A 23526-nucleotide genomic window follows, 5' to 3' on the forward strand; every position below is an offset into this window, starting at 1 on the left:
AAATTCATTAACACAATTCATAATTCTTTGTTCATGGCCTCAGGCGAATCGCCCATCAAAGCCACAAAAACAACTCAATAACAAAAATGTTCATGAAAGTAAAAATATATATTCATGTATATCTCTAATAACTCTACGTGAATACTGTTGGATTCCAGAAAAGTAAAAGTATTTACTATTTTCTAAATCTTTATTTTGAGACTAAAATAAGTACAAGGTTTAACTTTTAGTGATCAACTCAATTCGAGGGTTACAACGATTCTGTCGAACTTGGAGTTGGAACCGAGTTTTCTAAAGTGTTCAGTGAGTGAGTCGAAGTGTTGGAGGAACTGGAAGGGGAAAGGCCCAAGACCTTTGATTGGTCAAAATTAACGAGGGATGACCTTTGAGGGTTGAACTTAAGAGATAGAGAGAAATGAGGGACGCCAGATTCTGAGGTGTTGGGGAAAGTCCCAAGGAGAGTCCTTTAGGGAATTTTATGAAGGGTTTAGAGTCTAAACTTTAGACGGAAGAGTGCAATAAAGTAGGAACGTGAGGGATTGGAAATTGTACGGACTATAGCAATAAACTAATTGGGAGGAAATTCTGGATGGAACATCTGGTTAACAAATGTAAGGTTTTTGGGAAACTACTTAAGATTTAGTGGGTATACAACAATACGCTATGGTGTCTCCTTGCATTCCCTCGAATTTTCTAGAAATTCTGTGCATCGAATTTTTTTCTAGAAACTTCTCCAATTCCCTCGATTTCTCTAGAAACTCCCTGAATTTTTTCGAAATCTCTAGAAACTTTTCAAATTCCCACGAACTTTCTAGAAACGCCCTGAATTACCTTGAAATTTTTTGAATGCCCTCAAATTTTTTTTAATCTTCTCGAATTGCGTTTCCGAGGAATATCTCCGAATCTAAAGAAGATAACGGAATTTTCGTTACGACCTTTTTTGTAGCTCTCAATTCGCTCTACAAAAAAGGTCTTCGCAAAAATTTTGCCATCTCCCTTCGATTTCGAGTTATTCATTGAAAACTGGCTCATCGTCAAAATCGGCTTGAATCGTTTCTCGGTTTCGCTGCTGATATCGAAAAAGACGATAAGCTCTCATTTAGGAAATTCCAGATTTTCAAATGCATCGTATAAAATATAATTGCTAATGGTAGAATTGGAACAGTTTTTTATTAATGCAGAATAGTTTTCGACAACATCTCAACAACAGCAAGTTTAAAACTCATTGGGCAAGTCAGTCACATCCACCGTTTCGGTGACCTCATCTACGAGTTCTGTAGTTTCCGTTACACTTTCCGTGATTTCCGGTACTCGTACTGTCGTTGGAACAGTGACCGTTGAAGCTACAGTGGTCTCTGGATGCTTTTTGTCACCCTCCACGGATTCTTTGACGCATTGTTTGACACCAGAGAGTAGCTGATCAACATTCTCAGTGAGCACGTTGAATCCGTTCTTGGAAGCGCAGTGGGGTAGGGTAATTGGGAGAGTATTTACGAGGAATCCAAGCTTGATAGCAAGACCGGTAGCTTCTGGAAGTCTCGTGGCGGTGATCCACGCAGCAGTGAGTCCCACCTAAAGAATGGGAAGTGCATTACACCAGTTTTCAATGAATATCTGGGAATCTAAGGGAGATAGCAGCACTTTTGTAATAACCTTTTTTATAGAGGGAATTCAGGGCTATAAAAAAGGTTATTACGAAAATTTTGTTATCTTCATTAGATTCGGAGATATCGCTAAAAAACTCAGCTGAGGCCTAAATTGATTTGAACCTCTAAGGTGAAAAGCGTAGTAAAAGCACGTGAAAAGAGCCATGAGAGACACTGAGAGTAAATTCCTAGTCTCTAATGCTTTTAGCACTTTAATCTTTACGTTGAAAACTCCACTCTGGGGTATCCTACATGAGATAGGTTGTTCTCAGATGACCTCCTACGTACCTTGTTCACACAAACGATAGCCCCAGCAGTAGCTTTAATTCCATCGATATTCTCAGTGCACCGATGAGCTTCCTCCTGCAGCGCCTTAAGTTCCCTCCTAACTTCGTTAGCAATAGCAGAAATGTTTGCGATGTACCCCTTACCGGTCACCACTTTGCCAATGACACATTGTTTATCGTCCTCAATCACTTCTATGAAAGCGTCACGGACTGTGCCAGCTAGTCTTTGGCATTCAGAGACATTTGGACCGTCGAGATCACCAACGATTTCGTTGACTCGTTCGTTAATCTGTGAGCATGATTTTTTTTGTAATTTCTGCATAGAAGGTCAGAATAGTCTGTTGAGAAGAGGAAAGTAAAAAATTCAGATTGTTCACCCTCTGCAAGACTTCATTCACTCGGTTTTCCATTTTCTGTAAGAACTCTCTAACTCTCTTCTTCAACTCCTCACCCCATTGCGCGGCCTTTGCTTTGGCGTCTGCAACGATTTCTTCAGCTTTGGCAAGTGCATCGTTTACCATTCCTTGGGTTTTGTGACTGGTGCTCTCCAAAACTTCGCTAAGGGACAAAGCCTGGGAACCCTGTAACAATATATAGTGTTGTGTATTTCTTCTGTCTTTCCCTCTCAACCACATTTAAGGGAAAAGGGACGATTTAGGCACGCGAGGCGTCCGATATTCATTGAAAACTGATTAATAGTCAAAATGGACTTGAGCCGTTTTACCGCTTCGTTACTGATATTTCAAGGTGATGATGATATCGTTGATTGCAAAAACTTACGTGGGGCACGAATGCCAGCAGGACGGCGAAGAGAACAAGTGTGAGCTTCATCATCTTTTCCTAGTGATTGCTGCCAAGACTGTGATATTTCGGGGATTCGGCCCATCTTTATAGTGACTATCAAAGTACTCTAATTTGAATAATTGATTCAACGTCAGCAAATAACATATGTCAACTAATATTTGCGATTTTTTTAATCGTCTCCCTGCGATTTGAATGTGTTATCTCCGATACAGAGCAATAAATGTATGCGGTAAATATTAAAGTCAAGTAAATAATAGATATATAGATACATTACATGCCACGCTTCAATTGGAGATATTCATTGTTGCGGAATCGGGTTATTTAATCTATCCTCTTCTCCTCTTTTGGAAAATAACAGAAAGGTGATTGTCATTCTCTCATGTTAGGGAATAACTTCATGTGTGATTCGCCTTTGTTCCATTATTGATTATGGAGAAGTGTCAATAAAGACGCCCCTTCGATTGATTCTGAATTATTACTTAATTAAATACAACAATATCAGTCGCGAAGCGGTAAACCACCCGGTCGACTTAGCCCTTCGCTGAGTTTTCGAGGAATATCTCCGAATTCAAGAGAAATAGCGAAATTTTCATTATAACCTTTTTTGTAGAGCGAACTGAGAGCTACAAAAAAGGTTATTACAAAAAAATTTCTATGTTCCTTAGGTTCCCACATATTCATTAAAAACTGACCAATAGTCTAAATCGACTTAAACCGGTTTACCGCTTCGCTACTGATATTGAAAGGCAAGTTCCAGGTGATGGGCTAATCAGGACTCTAGATTTATACACGGAGAGAAATATTCAATAAAAATTACGTATCTTTTCGTTAATTCCGGGGCGAAATGTGGTTGTAGGAAATTTTACGGAACTGTCACGAAATTTTTCCGGAGCGTTCCGTAATTTTTATCTGAATCTCATGTGAAAAATCACGATAGGGTAAACAACCCAGTAGGTGGACGCCTAAGAAAACTGCCCAGTAGATGGACGTTTGTTTTTTAGGAATTGAAAAAAAAATGATCGAAAAAAAATTCGCCATTCAGGGGTTAAGAACCACAACAATTAGTGAAAATTCAAAGTAACAATTCGCATTTCAACATTTTTTTGCGTAATTTCCTATCCAAAAGTAGCTCGTCCATCTACTGGGTGGCTTACCCTACCGTCACTTAAATTTTCTGAGTCGATTCCATAATCGGTGAGTGAATTATGAGTTCGGTAATTTTTACTGAACATTTCTCTCCGTGTATCCACGTGATTATGGAAAGCGTGTGATTCGGTTATGACGTAAATGCTGACGATAAATTCCCCGAAACATCAATCAGAAAATTTTGGCATGCGAAGTCTTAATGAAAAAGATGTCTTCATGGCTGAACGATCACAATTTCACCTTTTGGTTAGCGTTTTAGATGGGGAATTTCCACTTCTTTTTATCTTTGCACATGTGGGTTTGGCCTACTTGCGCCGGGAGGTAATGATTATTCATCCCTCATTATTTATTATGAGGAAACAACGTGCGCGCCAGTATTTCGGATTATGTCACCACGTATGTAACGTATTATTTCATCTTCAGAACTCATAATGGAAATTTGGGCATTGTCGGATGAATAAAAGAGATAGGCTCAGCTGCGGGAATCCACAGGGCATCGTAGGGCGTCTCCTCCCGCGGACTGATTATTATCATGTGACTTAGGGGAATGAGGAATGCCATAAAACGCAGAAGATTCTTTTCAATGATACGGAATGATAAAGGAAAATGCAATTTCTATTGCAATTTTCTGAAAAGGGAATTTGCCTGAATTTTTTCATTTTTCTCATCTCAAGTTTAGGATCTGAATAATTCATTTTTCATTCAGAAACTGTGTGGTATGCGAATCTATCCTCAACCTTTTGTTTATTTTTTTTATGCATAAACATTAAAATGCGACGTAGAATCTCATTACTGTTCACTTGTCCGAGGCTTACTTTTTGATAGGAGCAAAATACCACTGATTTAATCGCTGAAGACGACAGTGCGATTGAACCACTCGACGCAGATCAATTTCTGATAGATTATCATTTTTACTTCACGGTTCTTCCCGGAGATAGCCCACATCCCTATATAAGGCTGAATTAGGGAGATCTGATCATTCCAAGCTAACAGATTCAATCCGAAGAAATCGAAACCAGAAGTCTTGCATTATGGCAAAGTTCCTGATCTTTTCCCTTTTTGTGGCGATGGCCATTTTCTCGATTGTCGCCGCATCTCCAGGTAATGAATTCTTTTAATTTCATCTGTTCTCGAGTTTATGTGATGTCTCTAATGGAAACGATCTAGAAATTATGGTTACCATATTTTTACTAAATGTCCTCTTTACAACGTTCGGAGAAGGTTTTGTCTGCCTGAATTGCAAACAGATAAGTTCATTATTTTTTATGTAACGCCATGAAGCTTCGTCATTTTATTAATGAAGTCTAGGTCTTTGAATAAGAATGGCTTTGAGTAAAATTCATCAGGCGTGATTATTAATTAAAGAAGAATAAAATTAAGAGAAAAATTAAGTATTCAAGAACTTTTGTTATTGCGTACGTTAATTTACTTGGAAAAATATATTTAACTTCCCGGCAGGGAAGTTATTGTAATGGCCCCGAAAATCAAAAATCGATTTTCCATCAAATCTCCATGTTTCAAGGTCTTTTCGATGTTCCTAGACAATTTTAAACAAAATGTCTGTCTGTGTGTGTGTGTGTGTTACTAGCTATTTATTTATTTATGCGCTATTTATTCAGTTGTTATTCATTTATTGCAATAGATAAATAACTAAATAACAACTGAATAAATAAATAAATAAATAAATAATGATTTCATCTGTAAGCTAGTTCATTAACAACATCAATAAGAAATTAATACAAACAATAATGTTATATTTCAGTGAATGGTGATCTAGAGGTGGAAGATGATCACCTTCCACAGCCCCGAGTGATCTGTGATCTCATCGGTGTGGGTGACAGAGGCTGCGCCGCCCGTTGCATTCTGCAAGGGAAGAGGGGTGGATGGTGCGAGAAAGGGGTCTGCCACTGTCGAAACTGATGCAAAATTTTGTAACATTTGAAAGATTAATTATCGTATTGTTCCAATTAACCATCATCATTATGATGATTATGAATGGTATTGGATGTGAGATATGTCAGAATTAAAGATCAATTTTTTGTTCAAGATTTCTTGAGTGATTCTTGTTATTACAACTATTCCATGATTAATTAATTAATTAATGATGCTGTGACGTATGGACCCAGTCTGCACGTCGATTATTTGATTCTTAAGAAAATAATATTTTTAACTTCCCGACCCGAAGGGAGGAAGTTATTGTAATGACCCCGAAAATCGAATGTGGAAATTTAAGCATTTCTCCACGTTTCATCCATATTATTTTCGTTCGCGAAACTGAAAGAATTTCAGTTTCCATAAGCATGGACTGCCTTACCTAATCAGTCTCACGGTGACACTGGAGTCCAGTTTCCGTCCAGAAACGATCTGGCTGTATTGGCAACCGTCAATGACAGTAGCATGACTGCATTAGTCTCTAAAAACCATGAGAATGCTTAATTTGCGTTTTTGGGTTAGCAACGAGTTGTAACTTGAACAACAAGTTATACTTGAGGACCAAAAGTATATGGCAGAAAGATCTGTGCTGAAAACGTAAATAGGAGAACAAATTGTTTAATCCATAAATTTAAATACTTTAATACTTTCCAATAAAAACGACAATTTCAAATTCACATCAACGCACAACTAGTCATCGATACACACTGAGTATTCTATTTTATACACATGGCACAGAAGATTCCAGTCTGAACACGATAAAACTGCTAAAAATTCAAAATACCAGAAGAACGAATTGAAATGACCTGCACAATCCTCACTAGCTCTATTAACTGACATTGCACATTTCCGAGGACTCCCGAGGTGTGTCGAAATCGACGGGCGTGACTACGGACCCCCCAGTGAGGACATTATTGACAACCGCCCTGGCAAGATACCCAGTAGTCACCGAGTAATGAGCGGCGAAGAAAGAAGACATGTCAGAGCTCCTCTCGATGTTGTGGTCCTTGCAATACATTGTGAAAGCGTCCTCCACCAGGACATTGAGATCCAACTCCCTCCGGAACATGAGCTCTGGGTTCCTCATCAGGATAACCGACACAATATTCAGCAGCTCAACGACAATCTGCCGATACTCAGGTAGATGAATGTGATGGAGTATCGACTCGACCAGAAGAGCGAAAGTCAGTTCAGACCTCGTCATATTAGACAAAGTCGGCTGCTGGGGTAGCTCCCTCCCATTGACCTTGATGCCCCCAGGACACCTCATCAAAACCTCCCACACTTGATTGTAAAAATGGGGAGGAACTCTGCAGAGACTCCCCTCAATTTTCCTTCTGCTGATGACAGTCAGATGCTCCCTGGAGGCCCAATCCTTAACAGTCAACACCTTGATCAAAATTCTCCTGATCTCGTAGGGGCTGTAATTCTCGATGGGCTTGGGGTTCTTCACGAACAGCTCCAAGTACAGTCTGATGGCCTCCAACACCCACCCAATCCTGATCTTGAGAATGCCCCTAAACATGTCAGGATTGGTGCCAATCAATCTCCCACAGTACAGAAGAATCTCCTGCTGGAGGACAGCCTGCACGACATTGTGGGGTTGAATAGTGGAGTACATGACGGACTGAATCTCCGATGGAGTCATTGGTTTATCGAAGACAGTCTCCTGCTGTCCAATGACTCCCACCGTGATCTGCTTGCCCTTGACGAGGACTCCAGTGATGAAGGGGCTTATGCTGTCCACCGTGTGGTTCAACAAACTGCTGCAGTACCTCACTGCCATCCAGTACCTGAGGCTCCCAGCCTGCTGGTAGAGTGCCCTCAGTTGATCCCCAACAGTCATCCCACCGATCTCGTAATTCATTCCCTCCCTCTTCAGCAGCATTCCGTACAGCTGGCACTTGGCGTACAGTCCTGACGTGCCTCGTATCTCGTTCAGAATATTCGGGGTGGACTCATTGCTGAATTTGGAGTAGTCTATTGGCTCCTCTGCGTAGGACAGAGACCTGGGAACGTCCGTCAGGCTCTGGTAGCCGATGTAATCGTGCTTCAGTTGCTTGAATTGGGATAATTCCAGGTCTGTCTCCATTGAGCTGACGAAGTCCAAGTGCTCGATGCACGAGGAGGATATCAGATTCTGCAGACGACCAATTCTCACTTTTGTCCCGTCGCAGTAGCCCTTCTTCAGCATCGCGAAGAGGTCCAGCATCTCCTTGAACTGGGGATCTCTCATGTGCTCTTCGCGGATCAGCAGACAGACTGTTGGACGCCCTGACAGGCGCCAGTACTTGCCCACGAATTTTAACTCGGTTTTTATGTCGTCGATCAGCAGCGCCATGTCTCGGTAGAGGTAGAACTGGGAGACCTCGAAGATCAGGGGGTAGCAGAGGACTGTCATTCCGCAGACTCTGTAGACTTTGCTGGTGCCTAGGGAGCCGATCGGACGCGCTGGCCTACCTTGGAGCTTCAGTTTTCGGTTTATACCCAGCTTTTGGTAGACTTTCACCAGTTGGACTGACGAGAGGATCTGGACTGGCTCCACCTCGTGCGGGGTTTGGGTCTGGATGCCGTAGGTTGCCATCATTGCTTGGAGTCTCATGGATTCGGCGATTAGGACTATCTGGACCACTAGGTCGGAGTGGGTTCCCTGGAGGGGAGAACATTTTTTATTTGGAGAAATAATTTGCGGGGGGAGTAGTAGGGGAGAACAGAGCGAAATGGATTTTTGGATGAAGTAATTCAGAATAGAATTCGGTTTTTCTGTAAACTTATTTTGTTGACTGAAAAGTAATTTATGCTATTTTATTTCATTTTCTATTGCCGACTTCACAATTAGATTAATTCAATTTTATTCATTCTTATTGTTATTGTGTATATTTTTGTTCCTTAATTCAAAAGTGACAACATTGAATGAAGAGGAATTCTCCATAAATCACGTGAGAATACAGATCGGCACACAATTTTAGATAATCATACCTGAGATTTTTCAGTTCTTTCTTTTTCTTTAAATTAATTTGTACCAATGATCTGAAAATGTGAACGAATATGAACATTTTACATCTCTTTGATCTCATTTCAATGGAACCGAAGAAGGAAATTGCAAAGAGAGATCGATCATCATCAATCAGTATCAATAAAATGAAAAAAAATATTTTTCTGTCTTTTCGAAATTTTTCAAATTGTTTTTTTTCTTCTTAAAAAATGAAGGGAGACCAACATTTTTAATTCCTGTGATTGTATTCCGCTCACAGAAGCAGGAAATACGGAAAATGTGGGGAAGGAAAATCAGAAATATATTTTAAAAATCGCTTTTTCAATCTTGAAAATTTCAAAACGTTTTTTTTTAATAATAAAGAAAGACCAATTCATTTTTCTCTATTATATAATTCTGGTGGAAGAAAGTGAAAAGAGGAAGGGAAACGAGATCAACGGGAAAACTGAATTTTTAATTTTTCAATGTCTAGGGAAAATTTTAAAATTGATATATTTTTTCGAATAAAGAGCCAATACCCATAAATTCAATTCCTATCCTCACATTTTCATAGAATACATAAAATAGCAAAGAATTCAATTCGGCGATGAAAAATTTTATCGGATTATTATTATGTAATGTATTTTCTATAGAATTTCCTCGGCTCAAATTTTTCAAGTTTTTTGTTAGCTTTTCTTGGTGAAAAAAGAAAAATGGAATGAAAAAACCTGAAAAATTTGAGTGGACGAAATTTTACATAAAATATTTGAATAATAAGTTGTATAGCAAAATCGAATTCTATTGACTTCTATAGAAACTAATAGACAGTTCGATAAAAGATTAATAGAATTGTCTAGCGAATTCACTAGATTTTTTTATTAAAAATTCTCTGGCATTCTATAAAAATTTTGGTGGTGTTTTATTATTAATTAATTATATTAGATAATTCTATCTTCTCTTTGCGTAAATTCTACTGAAAATTAAAAACTGCGCGCCTTTTTCGATAGTTTTTTTTTCATAGAAAAAAATATAGACATTGATTTTTTTGTGTAACTTATTCTATTGGGAATTGTCTCTATAATTATTACTATTACGTTATCGATTATCGAATAATTAGAATTCCAGAGAATTTAGTAGATTTCATTCTCCATTTAATTTTTTTCCCCCAGGAAATTTCAGGACATTTCGCAGAGTTCTTCCATTTTCTTTAGTCTGAGTAATTAGAGTATTATAATGCCATGCAAATCAAACGTCTCCTCGATCATGAAAACAAAACCAGTACTCAAGGCTTATGAGAGTGCTTGAGTAGTTCTTGCAGATGCTTAGAGTAGTGAAAAGAGCACAGCAAACGTTAGAGTGAAAAGATAAAACGATGATTTACTTACAATCGTGGGCTTAGCCTGTATAAAATGTAATAAAAATGAATGAAATTTTAATTTGGTTTTTCTTTACAATTTAATTTACTATTTTAATGGGTTTATGGAGTTAATTTCGTTATTTCTAGAATAATTGTGGAGCAAATCCTAACAGATGAGGCTGATATTTTCTAGCGAGTGATTTTCAAATATTTATATTCTGTTTAAGGATATCCAAGTACTTTTTGCAGTTTAATGCGGAAGCAGTGAACGAAAATTTATGGATAATTGAAATTAAAATGACATTTCATAGATTTTTATAGATAAAGAATAGTAATTGCTTAATTACAAATACTGAAAATTATTGAAATGAAAAACTGATGGACAATAGCATTTTTTTATAAATGAGTATAGTTATTGTTACAAATAAATTAGCAATTTGCTTCCGAATGCGTTCTCTTTTTTTAATTCTTATTTCACTATTCTCTTCTTCTATTTTTTCATGTTACAGTACTATCATCAATTGGAATGTCATCAAAATTTTGCGTATTATTTCGTTCTGTCAAATAATTCTACATTCAGACCCTCTCAAGACTCGAATTCGTTTTCAGTCCGGGTTTAATCAAGGTTCAATCAAGGTTTAATCAAATAGTATAATATTAATAATCTAATTTTTCCGATTAATGATGAATTAAATATTTGATAATATGAAACAGTAATTTTACCATCAAGTAAATAATTCCAATTTCTTAAAAGGCGAGTTTCAATTATCCAAATAATCGTCAATCCTCCTACCTAAATTACTCATTAATAAATCAGTTCGAAATATTTAAATTGCTGATACTTGAATACTTAAAAAATTTAAGCGTCAACTATTAATAGACGGCTTTAATATTTAACGCTAATTACAATTTCCGGATTCGGAAAAATCATAAATCCCTGATTTTCCATTCGGCATCAACAAAACTACTTGAATATCCTCATCCTCAAATGTCTCTTTTCTTTGCAGTGCTCCCTTGAAATCGTCCTACACCTGCCTCCACAGCAGAATAAAAATTCCCATTTTCCTCCACTAAAAAAATTCAAAATAATCCATATTTTATTCACCTGAAAAGCCGAGTACCTGCCAGCCCTCCTGGGTCGATTATAAGACGGCAAATACCTCCGAATGGGGTCCAACTCATTGATGTGCAGTAGCCCAGCGGTCAGCAGCTGAGCAATAACGAACATGGACTGATTCCAGAGGTACATTCCATGTCCCTCATCATCCCCAGCAGCTCGACTTCCACTTCCCACAACACTTGCCACCTTAAACGAGCTCGAAGGTTCGCTCCTCTCAGCCTCAACATTCTTCTCAGGCACGTAATAGTACATGGGAATGACAGGATCGCCATTCGCATCCTTATGAATCCTCGGCTTCAGCAGATTCTGATACTCCTCCACCTGCTCGGGAATCGACTTGAAGACCCCATCAATAATCATAAAAATATAGAACAGCGGCCACTCGCACTCGATCTTATCAAAATCCCTGATCTCCCCAGTTTTGTAAAATCTTCTCTCTGGATCCTCCAGAACTGTCTTATACCCATCCCTTCCAAACCGCTTAAACCCATAAGAACCCTTCAATTTTCTCACGACATTCGACTTCGTCTCGTTGTACAAATACTCCTCGTGAGTGGCGAACGCTGGGAAGGAGATTGTGGGCAGCAGAGCCGAGTCTACACTCTTCGATGACGACTCCCTGGGTAACATTGTCTCAAAAATACTTCTGTTTCTATTGTGAGCATCGATGTCCACGTAGATGACCGACCAAGATGCGCCTTTTTCACCGAACAAATTGCAGCCATTTATCGCCTCAAGGGCACTTTTAGCCATTCCTATGGAGCTGGCGTGGATCTCTGGAGTTCCATCGTTGTACCTACACACGAAATTATTGTGATTAATGAAAATTATTTTTTGTTAATATATTAATTGTAGCGTTATTGTATTTAATACGATAATAATATACGAATCTCTCGATATTATAGAAAAGCAAATAGACTTCTGGTGATGAAAATTTGGGACTCGAAGTTGAGACTCCAAATCAAGGGTCGTGAGGGTTAAAATGAGGGTTATGAGGGTGATATTAAGGGTGAGGGTCATATGGGTCAGATCAAGGATCTGAATAATTTGGTTTTCTTTAATCTCTCGATATTATAGAAAACCAAATAGACTTCTGGTGATGAAAATTTGGCACTCGAAATTTAGACTCCAAATCAAGGGCCATAAGGGTTAAAATAAGGGTTTTGAGGGTCAGAATAAGGGTCATGAGGGTGATATTAAGGGTGAGGGTCATAAGGGTCAGATCAAGGATCTGAATAATTTGGTTTTCTTTAATCTCTCGATATTATAGAAAACCAAATCGACTTCTGGTGATGAAAATTTGGTACTCGAAATTTAGACTCCAAATCAAGGGCCATAAGGGTTAAAATAAGGGTTTTGAGGGTCAGAATAAGGGTCATGAGGGTGATATTAAGGGTGAGGGTCATATGGGTCAGATCAAGGATCTAAATAATTTGGTTTTCTTTAATCTCTCGATATTATAGAAAACCAAATAGACTTCTGGTGATGAAAATTTGGCACTCGAAATTTAGACTCCAAATCAAGGGCCATAAGGGTTAAAATAAGGGTTTTGTGGGTCAGAATAAGGGTCATGAGGGTGATATTAAGGGTGAGGGTCATATGGGTCAGATCAAGGATCTAAATAATTTGGTTTTCTTTAATCTCTCGATATTATAGAAAACCAAATAGACTTCTGGTGATGAAAATTTGGCACTCGAAATTTAGACTCCAAATCAAGGGCCATAAGGGTTAAAATAAGGGTTTTGAGGGTCAGAATAAGGGTCATGAGGGTGATATTAAGGGTGAGGGTCACAGAGGTCGGATTAAGGATTACAAAGGTTATATTAAGGGTCGCAAGGTTTAAAATAAGGATCATGAGGGTTAGAATAAGGGTCATGAGATTCAGAATAAGGATCATGGGGGTCAGAATAAGCTCAACGAGGATTAGATTAAGGATCACGAGGGTCAGAATAAGGGTTACAAGGGCTAGATTAAGGGTCATGTGGGTCAGATTAAGCATCACGAGGGTTTAATGGATCGAATTAAGGATTACAAAGGTCAAATTAAGGGTCATGGGTGCCAGAAACTAAGGGTCACAAGGGTCGAAAGAAGCGTCTCTCATATCTTTGTATATTATAAAAATCCAAATCGACTTCTGGTGATGAAAATTTGGTATTCGAGATTAAGATTACAAATTAAGGGTTACAAGGGTTAAAATATGGGTCATGAGGTTTATAATAAAGGTCACAAGGGTCAAAGTCAGGGTCATGAGGGTTAGATTAAGGGTCCTCTGAGTCAAATTAAGGATCACGAGGGTTACATGGGTCTGATTAAGGATTACAAAGGTCAGATTAAGGGCCATGGAAGTCAGAAACTAAGGGTCACAAGGGTCAAAATAAGGGTCTCTCTAAATCTCTGTATATTATAAAACTCCAAATCAACTTCTGGTGACGAAAATTTGGGACTCGAAATTAAGACTCCAAAATTGAGGGTCAAAATAAGGGCCACGAGGTTTTAATGAAGGTCACGTGTCAGATTAAGGGTCACAAGGGTCAGAATGAGGATTATAGAGATCATATGGGGGTAATAAGTATTCTACCTGCTCCCCCTCTCCCACATTCCAAAATCCGGAGTCCTGTAAGCCCTCTCCACATAGTAAACCAAATTCTGAATGAATGCCACCTCGTCCTGGGTGTAAATAATCTGAAGCCCAGACGATATCATCTGCACCAGAAATATCAAGTACAGAGAGACGACATCGATCTGCAGGTGAAAGTAGTCAGTGTCCTTGAAAATTTCGTCACCAGTGTTGAGATCGAATTTACAGTGGAGGGAGAAACGATTGCACTGGTTCATCTTGAATTGCTCGATCCTGTCTGACTGTCTGATCCAACACTCCAGGATTCCCCTCATGCATTTGACGGCTGACTGTCCCAGCTCGTGGGACTTTCCTCTGTCGTCGTCGATTCTTCTGTAGGCTTGGTAGAGACTCCAGATCGCTGAGGCACAGTAGATGCTGTCTTTGACACTTCCCACTCTCTTGTTTGTTGATATCTCGGGGAAGAGTCCGTTGATGCAACTTTGGTGGTTCAGTAACTGGCGTTTTACGATCCCGTAGTAGACGTCCAACTGTCGCACTGTGTCCTCGTAGTTGGAGATCTTCAGGAACATGTCTATGTCGAGATCGTAGACACTGCCCTGGCGAGCGCTGTTTGACATTGAGTACCTGACAAGAACGAATTCATTTAAATCGTCAGCAATTTAGATTCGATTTTTATGAGTTTGGGGAGTTATTTGGGGGCTTCACTTGCCTTTTGGGGGGGATCGCTGCTGCTGGTGAAATTGTCGCCATGATTTTGAGGGGTCTATTCAGTAATCGGGGGTGAAATCGATTTTATTGGGGATTATCGTCCAACGATCGATGGGAAAAGGGGTAAAAATAAACTCAAATACGTCGGAGGAGCTGAACAGCTGATCATACTGGTGATAACTTATCGGGCAAGTTGTTTTAATTGGGGAAGTGGGGGTCAGTGACATCTGTGGTTTATGTGAGAAGAGAATTCAATTGATTTTTTTATTTGATTGTTGTTTTTTGCGCCAATTCTCGGGGAGATTGTGCGACTATCGTGGGATTTTTTGATAGATATTCAATAGAAAAAGTTCAGTTTTTTCAATTTTTCTATGGAAATTCATGGCCGTAAATTTTATTTTTTTCCGCAGTTTTTTAATTTATTTCTCACAATAAAATATAGAGTAAAAAAAAACAAAATTTTTTTTTTTTAATGAAAAATAAAATATTTTAAAGATTCATGTCTGGGAACTTTTATTAAAGTAATTTCAACGGAATGAATTCTACAGAAAAATCGTCATCTATGAACTATATAAAAAAATATCAATTTTCCCTCCCCTAGAGATGGGCCATGTTTGTCGATTAATCGAAGCGCCCGGTAATCGATTTTCGATAATTTTTGTCAACATCGATGTATTTGATCAAGCTACAAAATTTTTCATTTTTTAAAAAATAATATAATATTGATTCATTGAAAATAAGAAAAATATTCAATTTATTTTTTTCAATCAATCAGCAACCTTTTTTTCATTCCTCAGGCAGTATTTTTTAATAACATGTATTCAGTAAAAACGACATTAAAAAAAATTATTAAAAAAATTATTTTTCGGTGTAATGAGAAAAAAACACTAGATTTTTTAAATAATCGATGTTTTTCCAGAAAAATCGATTCTCAATATCGATGTTTTTAAAAACCACCGGTTCTTCGATAATCGATATTGTTAAAAACATCGCCCCTCCCGCCCTGTTTGAAAATAAAAAAATAGACTCTTCAGCAGTTCTTATAATTGAAACATGAGTTCCCCAGGTTGTATTTTTTAAATCGATCCATATTTTCAATAAAAACAACATTCAAATAAATAACAAAAAAATTATTTCTGTCATAAAAAAAAATATTTTTTTAATAATCGATATTGAGTCCAGAAAAATCGATTCACATATCGAAGTTTTGAAAATCTACCGATTCTTCGATAATCGATGATCGACGTTTTTAAGAACATCGCCGATCCCTCCCCCGCCGCGTAAACTCGCTCATCTCACAGTCGATAACTTATCCTCAAGCACAACACCCCAATCCCTAGAAATAGTGATCAGTGACATCTCCGTTTCGACTCTCCCACCACCGAACGAAAAATAATTGATAAGGGCTCCAGCCCCCCACCCACCGCGGCGCAAGAAAACCGGAAAATACCTCCAAAAACAATAGAAATTCCGAGGCCCACGGAATTTTTAATTCACTATTAATGTCCCACTGCAGCTGTGAGTTTGCGCAGTTGTCACTGAGGATAACGCAGCTGTCGAACCCCCAAACTCCACAGTAGCGTCGTCAACTTGAATGTACGGTGTACAAGGCCGTAACTGGGTTCGTAACACTCTCACTCCGAGGGTCTCTCCGATCACTTGGATTTTAACAAGGGTGGGTCCTGTCGGCTTCGTGGGAGGGGTCCCCCAACTCAACAAAACCCCATTCGCCTCCCGAAGCGCCCACAAGTGTTCAGTGAATTGCCGAAAAATAATCGGAGTTAAAACACTGCCAGAGTGAAAGGAAATTCATTAACACGAGGGATTCAAGTCCTGTCGACACGCCACTGGAGTAAAAAAAGACGATCGACGAAAAATTGGTCTAGTGTTCAGTGGCACGAGGAATCATCCGGAATTCAACGACTGGTTCGCCAGTTCTGACAGTCAAAGTTCATCGGTTTGTGAATGAATTGGCTGATTTACGGCGGGACATTATCCTGATATTTTCGGAGTTCAGTTTATTTTTTTCCCCCTTCGGTGTCGGCTCTACTCCCCATATAAAACGAGTCGATCCCCCCATGTTCTAGTGTCTCGCTTGATGGCTGCTGCTGTCGTACCGAGGGGTGGGGGAATACAAGCCTTGTCCACCTAATATTACTCGGAAAATTATATGCGGGAATATGTCGAGCTTAAAAATTGGTAAGATTATTTTTAATGGTTCATAGTGTAAATAACGAATTTTGTGTGGATGGATTTTTTGTGGCGTGACGATTGGACGACTGCCTTTCGTCACGTTTGCTGGATGTAGTTTTGTCGATGTTGTGGGTTTGTTCTTACGATACGACAGATTAATTAATGATCGAGATGGTTTTTTAATTGATTTTTGTACTTTGAGGAGTGGAAGAGAAGAGGAAAGCGACGATTTGCTGTAGATTCGAGTGGATTTCTGCGCTCTCAGTCGCTGTTAGTTTTTTGGAGGTTTTTAGTTTGAGGATATCCAAGGATTTTGGATGGGTTTTTTGCGGGATGCGCTTTTTCTAGGCTTGTGGGCGAATATTAGGGGTTTCCCTTTTGAGTTTGAGTTTCCGGATGTTTTAGAATTATTTTATTGTTCGAAGTTTGCAGGGCTGAATTTGAATGGTGATGTTGAAGGGTTAGAAAACATTCAAAAATCTGGAAACAAAATTAGAAAGTTTAATTTGGAGGAAGATTGATGAAATGATTTCAAAAATGCTATTTTTGAAAATTACGAGCAGTTTCTATGAATAAATTGTCAACTATTAATTTTCCATTATGAAAATCATTTGTTTGGAATCGCAACAAATTTATTCATATTCAGAATTTTGACAGAAATCGATTTCATACCTGAAAAAATTGTTTCTGAAAGATTTAACAATTTTAATGATTTATTTAAGAACAACGAATGTTTAAAAAAAGAAGAATTCTGTGCAAAATGTAATTTGAATGACGCTGAATAGGGGAGGTTGGTAAAACGGAGACTTTTGACATTTTTTTAATGTCAATAAGGGGTTGAAATGTTCATAAAATTTAATATTTTTTTTTTCATTACAAAGAACAACTTTTTCCCTTTGTGACGAGCCTAAACTGAGCTCAATTGATCAATTTGTTCCTGAGTTATGAATAATTTTAAAAACGTCTAAAGTGTCAAATTATTCTCACCCAATTTAATTGCCAAATTTGATGATTGAGACTGTCAAAGATACTTGGATATCCTTAACTCTCCGAAATTAATTAATTTAAAGGCATGATCAGCATGATTAATCAGAGACTTTAATTATAGTTGTAGGTAAATGTGCTTAGGCAGCAGAGGCAAGTCACACGTTTTTCACGATAAAAAATGAGCTGTAGATATTTTTTGTCCTAATTCTTGGCTAATAATCACAGAGCTGTTTGTTTATTGTTGGATGTACCTAATGTTTGAGATGAGGCTCGTGAACTCTGTGTTAATGCCCACTAAAACCCATATTTAATGGCTGAAGTATTCAACACTGAGAATTATTTGTTCATGATCTTTAAACTTGACATTTGTTTGTCCCAAAGTGTCGGTAATGCACTTGTGTGCAAACAGTGGAGCCCAGAGTAAGATAGTGCAACAGTAAATGAATAGAGAATAGAAAAGCTCTGTGAACAGTCGACAAAGTATTTCTACGAATAAGAATAAGTGATTGTTCAGTAAAATAAAAGAATCGAAATAAAATAGGGAGAATGCCTGCTGCACTGCCGACGACACAAGCAGATTTGAGATTCATACGAGTAGTACGTGAGTAGCTGTTTTGTCGCTCTCTCGGCCCAGTCTCGGACATAAATATCTTAATATTTGCACATGGCAGCCATGAAGCATGGTACGTTTTTTTATTTTATTTTTCTCTGTATTACAGCTTTTTTTTGCTTTTCTTGTCACAATTCTCGCACTGAGGGAAGACAAAAACATTTTTGTGAACCGAAAAAATCATATTTTTTTTATTGTCAAGAATGAAAAACACGTGGGGAATGTTTGGAGAGTTTAGTGAGATTAAAAGTGGAATAATTTTTATAAAATGGACAACTAAACTCATCCCCTTTGACGAGTTTTTTGGCTCACATAAAATTTGTCTGAGAACATTTTTTTTTCTCTCTGTGTTGTAAAGTGGTAGAACGTATCAAGTGAAATTTAATGTTGTTGATTATTTAGTTCAACTCTAACTGTTAGAAAATTTAGGAAATTTTGGATTGCAACTGAAAATTCAATGAAATTCCACCCCAGGAAGACGAGAATTCCCCAAATTACTTGAACTTTTTTATTTATTTAGTTGAAAATTTTTTATTATTTATAATTTTTATTTTAGTTTTCCTTTTTTAGAGAAATTAAAAATTCTGTAGAACATTGACCGGAATTTTCCGGATTTCTATCAATTTTCGGGGGGTAATTGAACTAGAATTTACAGTTTCCATTTATTTAATAAAATTTCGAATTTGCAGTTACGAAATTCCTTAGTTTCGGCGAAACTATGGGGTGATGAAAATTTCCGAGAAGTTTCAATCCAAAAATTTCAATAGTGTATCATAATCGAGATAATTTGATCCTTACGTTCGCCAATTTCACTGATAAATTGATTATTTTCCCTGACAAAAACCCATGAAACATGAATCAATCTTTAGTAAATGCACGAAATATTTTCTGTGAATAAAAACTCTTCTATTCCAACAAATCGCCCTAAATTTACAATTTCCACTGATTTTTCCTTAAAATTTCAACTTTTAAATGACGAAATTTCTTGAAATTCTCAAAAATTTTCAACATTGTATCATAATTGAGATAATTTCATTCTTACGTTCGCCAACTTCACTAATAAATTGATTATTTTCCATGACAAAAACCTATGAAACATGAATCAATCATGAGTAAATTGCACGAAATATTTTTTAATCAATATTCTGACTCACCCCACATTTGATAAATTCCACAATGATTTCAACGAATGTTGGAGACATATTTACTGAGTCATGAGCCTGATGAAGCTAAAATAATTGTAGAAAAATTGCAAAACCAAAATTGCATGAATATTGTTTTCTTTTTCTCCAGCATCCCTTGAAACCACTATTAAACATTTTGTGTAAATAAAAAAATTCCTTCATTTCCTAAAAATTTTATAAATACCCCAAGGATTTATGGATTTACAATAAAAATTGTTCTACAACTATTTCCAAGATGTGAACAATGCATTAATATTAAAAATAAATTCTCCAGTACCAAATTACGCTGAATTTGCAATGAATTGTTAATTAAAGAGTTGCTTCGCCTGAATTCATGCAATAATTGAACAGGAATTTATTCCATTGTTGTTTCTTCAAAAATTTAAATTTTTAATGACGAAATAACTTCGTCATAAAAAATTTCCTCATCCTGACGTTCCCCTTCACTACTAAATTTATCATTTTCTCTGTTTCAACATGAAACATGAACCAACCACGAATTAATTTGCACTAAATAATTCCCGATTAAAATATTTGATAAATTTCGATAAAATTTACCAAAAAACATTTTTTTCTCCAACATTCCTTGCAACCACTATGAAAACTTCTCTACAAAATAAAAAATCCCTTCATCGTCTAAAAACTCCATAAATAACCCAAGGATTTATGGATTTACCCTAAGAATTCAGTAGCGAACAAAGCGATTTAAGCTCTCATCGTCGTTTTCGCTGAAAATCTCCGAATCTGAACAAGATACCGAAATTTTCGTGAAGACCTTTTTTGTAGAGCGAATTAAAATCTCCAAAAAAGTTCCCAACAAAAATTTTGGCATCTCCCTTACCTTCCCCGATATTCGTCAAAAACCACCGATAAAACCCCCCTTAAACCGTTCAACGACATCCACTGACTTACCAACGATTTCCACCACACGAGCAATGAATTAATAAAAAAAAAATTTATGCAGGCAAGACGAACCAAGACGACGTATGCTACGTTGTCGCCAAGTACGACTACAATGCCCAGGGTGCCCAGGAGCTCGACTTGCGTAAGAACGAGCGTTACCTGCTGCTCGATGACTCAAAGCACTGGTGGAGAGTGCAGAGTGCACGTGGCCAGGCGGGCTACGTGCCGAGTAACTACGTTAAGAAGGAAAAGCCGTCCCTATTCGACAGTATAAAGAAGAAGGTCAAGAAGGGTTCGGGTTCTAAGACCCTGCCGTCCGGTAATTCGCCGTCACGGGCTGTTGAATCACCAATAATGGCACGAAGATTGCCAGCTGATCCCAGTGAGGCCATTGGTACAGCTGTCGTCAAGTACAATTATCAGGCACAACAGGCTGACGAGTTGTCGTTGGTGAAGGGCACACGTATTCTCATTCTCGAGAAGAGCAACGATGGCTGGTGGAGGGGACAGAGTGGAACTCAGGCTGGCTGGTTTCCCTCGAATTACACGCAAGAGGAGGGCGATGCTGATGATACACTTCACACTTATGCAATGGCTGAGAATGTGCTTGACATTGTCGTTGCACTCTACTCGTTCTCGTCTAATAACGATCAGGAGCTGTCGTTTGAGAAGGGAGACAGGCTGGAGATACTCGATCGTCCACCCGCTGATCCAGAGTGGTACAAAGCTAGGAATGGACAGGGACAGATTGGTCTTGTGCCTAGAAATTATTTACAAGAGTTGAGTGAATATTTAACGCAGCCTTATCGCGATCGAGGTATGACCAGTAGTGAAATTAGCACTGGGGACTCGTTGGAGCGGAGGCCTGATCCTGGGGACAGGCCGCATCTTGTGGGGAAACCCTGGTATTATGGCAGCATTACGAGGTCACAGTGCGATAATCTACTCAATCAGCATGGGCATGATGGGGATTTTCTTATTAGAGACAGTGAAACTAATGTGAGTTTTGATTTTTTGCATTTGGTTAGTTTTTAGTGAGCTTTAAGACTAGGGCCTGGGGGTTCCAAGATTTTTTTCCCCCGAGAAAATTCTCCGCAAAAAATTACCTCGGAAATAAATTCCCGGAATTAATTCCCCTTATGGATTCCAATGACGATTACACGTACACACATTAACAATATCAACTCAATTTATTATGTCTCAATTGGTAAAAACACATGACAAAAATCAAATTTTTTAATTCAATTTTCCTTCAGAATCGATGAACCACAACTCAATCACATAAAATCCAAAAATCATCCTCATTTCACCGAAGCCCAATTTGTTAATGAAATAGTATTGGCAGACAATCATTCTTCAAAAAATTGTCTGACACACAGAAAAGAATCTGCAGTCAATACAACTTTTTCAATCATAAATAAATTACATTACCACAAAAAATAAACAGTCAAGGGTAGAAAACAATTTCCTCACATAATTCGAATTAATTTGTCATTCCTAAATTGCATCCATCACAAATAAATCATCATTGGGAAATTATTCAGGGAAATTTTTCGGGGGAATTTTGACTGGGAAATTTTTTCATAAAAAAAATATTTATCCGATCATATCGATAAAACATCATAAAATTAATGTCACATTTTTGCAAGGAAATTCAATGAGAAGATAATCAAATTGTGATTTCTTTTTCGATTAATAAAACAGAAAAAAATCTTCCTCATTATCTTATTATTAGGTAATGATGATGCCATCAATTTTCATTAAAATTCGTAATATTCACAATTCAAATGCAGCTATTACTTAAATTAAAAAACAATTTCTAACACTGGGAAAAGTCATATTGATGAATCATCATAAAACTATTTTGCAGTTATTTTCTACCGAACACCTCCTTAATTTCCCGAATAACCCTATATTTTTGCCTTAAATTTTCAGATGGGCGATTACTCAGTCTCTCTAAAAGCACCTGGTCGCAATAAACACTTCAGGGTGCACGTGGAAGGTGCTCTGTACTGTATCGGTCAAAGAAAATTCCACACACTCGATCAACTCGTCGATCACTATCAACGAGCACCTATTTATACCAACAAGCAGGGGGAAAAATTGTACTTGGTGCGTCCCCTGCCGAAAGGTAATTCCAATAGCAATGGTTGCTAAGATGACTCGGACGGATGAATCATCTCGGATGATTGAGAGAATAAAATACCGGGCAGCCTAGTAATTATTCAATATCAATCTCGTACATTTATACTTACAACGTTTTTCAATTTGTGAATTGTTGCCAGGAAAATGATTAATTTTTCCTACAACCAAATGAATGATAATATATTTTAATTATCGATGAATCTCAGCCCCACCTCAAGTGCATGAGATATTCTGTTTGAAAAATCAATTTTTATCTCAAATATTTTCGAGTTTAATGATCTATTCGGTATTTACATCAGTGCAATAATTCTCAGAGTGAAAAACGCTAATAACAATTAACACAATTGGAGTAAAAGGAAAACGAAACCTCATATATTAGTGTTTTTGATTAATTTTGTCAATTTAACTGCTAATTAATTTATTACACTAAGTAATACCGCAATGATCCGTTGGAGCTTCCAACCAATTTTTTAGATAAAATTAATAACAGAAAAGCTAAAAAAAAGTTTTATATATGATGAAAATGAACTAAGGACGAAACGGTGGAGCTGTGGCAGCTGATAGCCCTTTCCCATGATAGTTGGCACGATGGCTTCTTCTATCACTCTTTTTTATATCAATGTAATTGTACTACAGTGACACGACTGAACATGTTATTACTATAATATATTGAAGAAAAAACAGAACAACAATTACACGTAATCTAGCCTGCAAGTGTATCAATTAATCAATTAATACAGAAAAACCGTGTATTTATATGCGGATCAAGTGGGATCCATCGACAATTGAGTTTTCGAATAGTAAAGATGATTATAAAAATGAACAACAAAGACTAAGTGTCCATTTGTGATTTTGTATTTATTAGATACAATTTTTTAAGTGAATAAATCATATTTAAGTGTGAGCGATTTTTCGGGATTTTTTTTGTATTTTTTATTTCTATTTTTTG

At 37.5% G+C, this 23526-nt stretch overlaps 4 protein-coding genes across 6 annotated transcripts; 2 read left to right on the forward strand and 2 right to left on the reverse strand.

Annotated features, from left to right (window-relative positions):
• Positions 1–1215: 1215 nt before the first annotated feature.
• Positions 1216–2764, reverse strand: LOC107038848. Its single transcript, XM_015258149.1, has 4 exons — positions 2714–2764; positions 2311–2514; positions 1935–2222; positions 1216–1572 (listed from the first exon to the last, which is right to left on the reverse strand). Exons 1-4 carry the CDS (start codon positions 2762–2764, stop codon positions 1216–1218), a joined length of 900 nt encoding a protein of 299 aa, XP_015113635.1.
• Positions 2765–4914: 2150 nt separating this feature from the next.
• LOC114841263 (defensin-like) lies at positions 4915–5803 on the forward strand. Its single transcript, XM_029126166.1, has 2 exons — positions 4915–4984; positions 5646–5803. The coding sequence occupies exons 1-2, from the start codon at positions 4915–4917 to the stop codon at positions 5801–5803; spliced, it is 228 nt and encodes a 75-aa protein (XP_028981999.1).
• A 638-nt stretch (positions 5804–6441) lies between these two features.
• On the reverse strand, positions 6442–16225 carry LOC107038963 (probable phosphorylase b kinase regulatory subunit beta). 2 transcript variants are annotated; one of them, XM_015258343.2, is made up of 6 exons: positions 16006–16225; positions 14557–14782; positions 13845–14471; positions 11252–12062; positions 10175–10189; positions 6442–8465 (listed from the first exon to the last, which is right to left on the reverse strand). In XM_015258343.2, the coding sequence occupies exons 2-6, from the start codon at positions 14595–14597 to the stop codon at positions 6645–6647; spliced, it is 3315 nt and encodes a 1104-aa protein (XP_015113829.1). In that variant the 5' UTR covers positions 14598–14782; positions 16006–16225; the 3' UTR covers positions 6442–6644. The 2 variants fall into 2 exon arrangements, with proteins under 2 accessions (XP_015113829.1, XP_015113830.1); XM_015258344.2 differs by lacking the exon at positions 10175–10189.
• Positions 15890–23481, forward strand: LOC107038965 (cytoplasmic protein NCK1). Of its 2 annotated transcripts, XM_015258347.2 has the most exons (4): positions 15891–16754; positions 18277–18418; positions 20494–21431; positions 22368–23481. In XM_015258347.2, exons 2-4 carry the CDS (start codon positions 18400–18402, stop codon positions 22587–22589), a joined length of 1179 nt encoding a protein of 392 aa, XP_015113833.1. In that variant the 5' UTR covers positions 15891–16754; positions 18277–18399; the 3' UTR covers positions 22590–23481. The 2 variants fall into 2 exon arrangements, with proteins under 2 accessions (XP_015113834.1, XP_015113833.1); XM_015258348.2 differs by lacking the exon at positions 18277–18418 and having other exon boundaries at positions 15890–16754.
• The last annotated feature ends 45 nt before the right edge of the window (positions 23482–23526 follow it).

This window comes from Diachasma alloeum, unplaced genomic scaffold (genome assembly GCF_001412515.2).
Source record: "Diachasma alloeum isolate Michigan unplaced genomic scaffold, Dall2.0 Dall_scaffold_00289, whole genome shotgun sequence".
Lineage (NCBI taxonomy): Eukaryota > Metazoa > Arthropoda > Insecta > Hymenoptera > Braconidae > Diachasma > Diachasma alloeum.

Coding starts and splice junctions, on each gene's coding strand:
- LOC107038848 (XM_015258149.1), bottom strand. CDS start 2,764: ATGAAGCTCACACTTGTTCTCTTCGCCGTCCTGCTGGCATTCGTGCCC. Junction 2,223..2,310: donor TGAATGAAGTCTTGCAGAGG/GTGAACAATCTG, acceptor TCATGCTCACAG/ATTAACGAACGAGTCAACGA. Junction 1,573..1,934: donor CTATCGTTTGTGTGAACAAG/GTACGTAGGAGG, acceptor CCCATTCTTTAG/GTGGGACTCACTGCTGCGTG.
- LOC114841263 (XM_029126166.1), top strand. CDS start 4,915: ATGGCAAAGTTCCTGATCTTTTCCCTTTTTGTGGCGATGGCCATTTTC. Junction 4,985..5,645: donor GATTGTCGCCGCATCTCCAG/GTAATGAATTCT, acceptor GTTATATTTCAG/TGAATGGTGATCTAGAGGTG.
- LOC107038963 (XM_015258343.2), bottom strand. CDS start 14,597: ATGGCGACAATTTCACCAGCAGCAGCGATCCCCCCCAAAAG. Junction 14,472..14,556: donor GCAGCGATCCCCCCCAAAAG/GCAAGTGAAGCC, acceptor CGTTCTTGTCAG/GTACTCAATGTCAAACAGCG. Junction 12,063..13,844: donor ATGTGGGAGAGGGGGAGCAG/GTAGAATACTTA, acceptor TTTCGTGTGTAG/GTACAACGATGGAACTCCAG.
- LOC107038965 (XM_015258348.2), top strand. Junction 21,432..22,367: donor TTAGAGACAGTGAAACTAAT/GTGAGTTTTGAT, acceptor TTAAATTTTCAG/ATGGGCGATTACTCAGTCTC.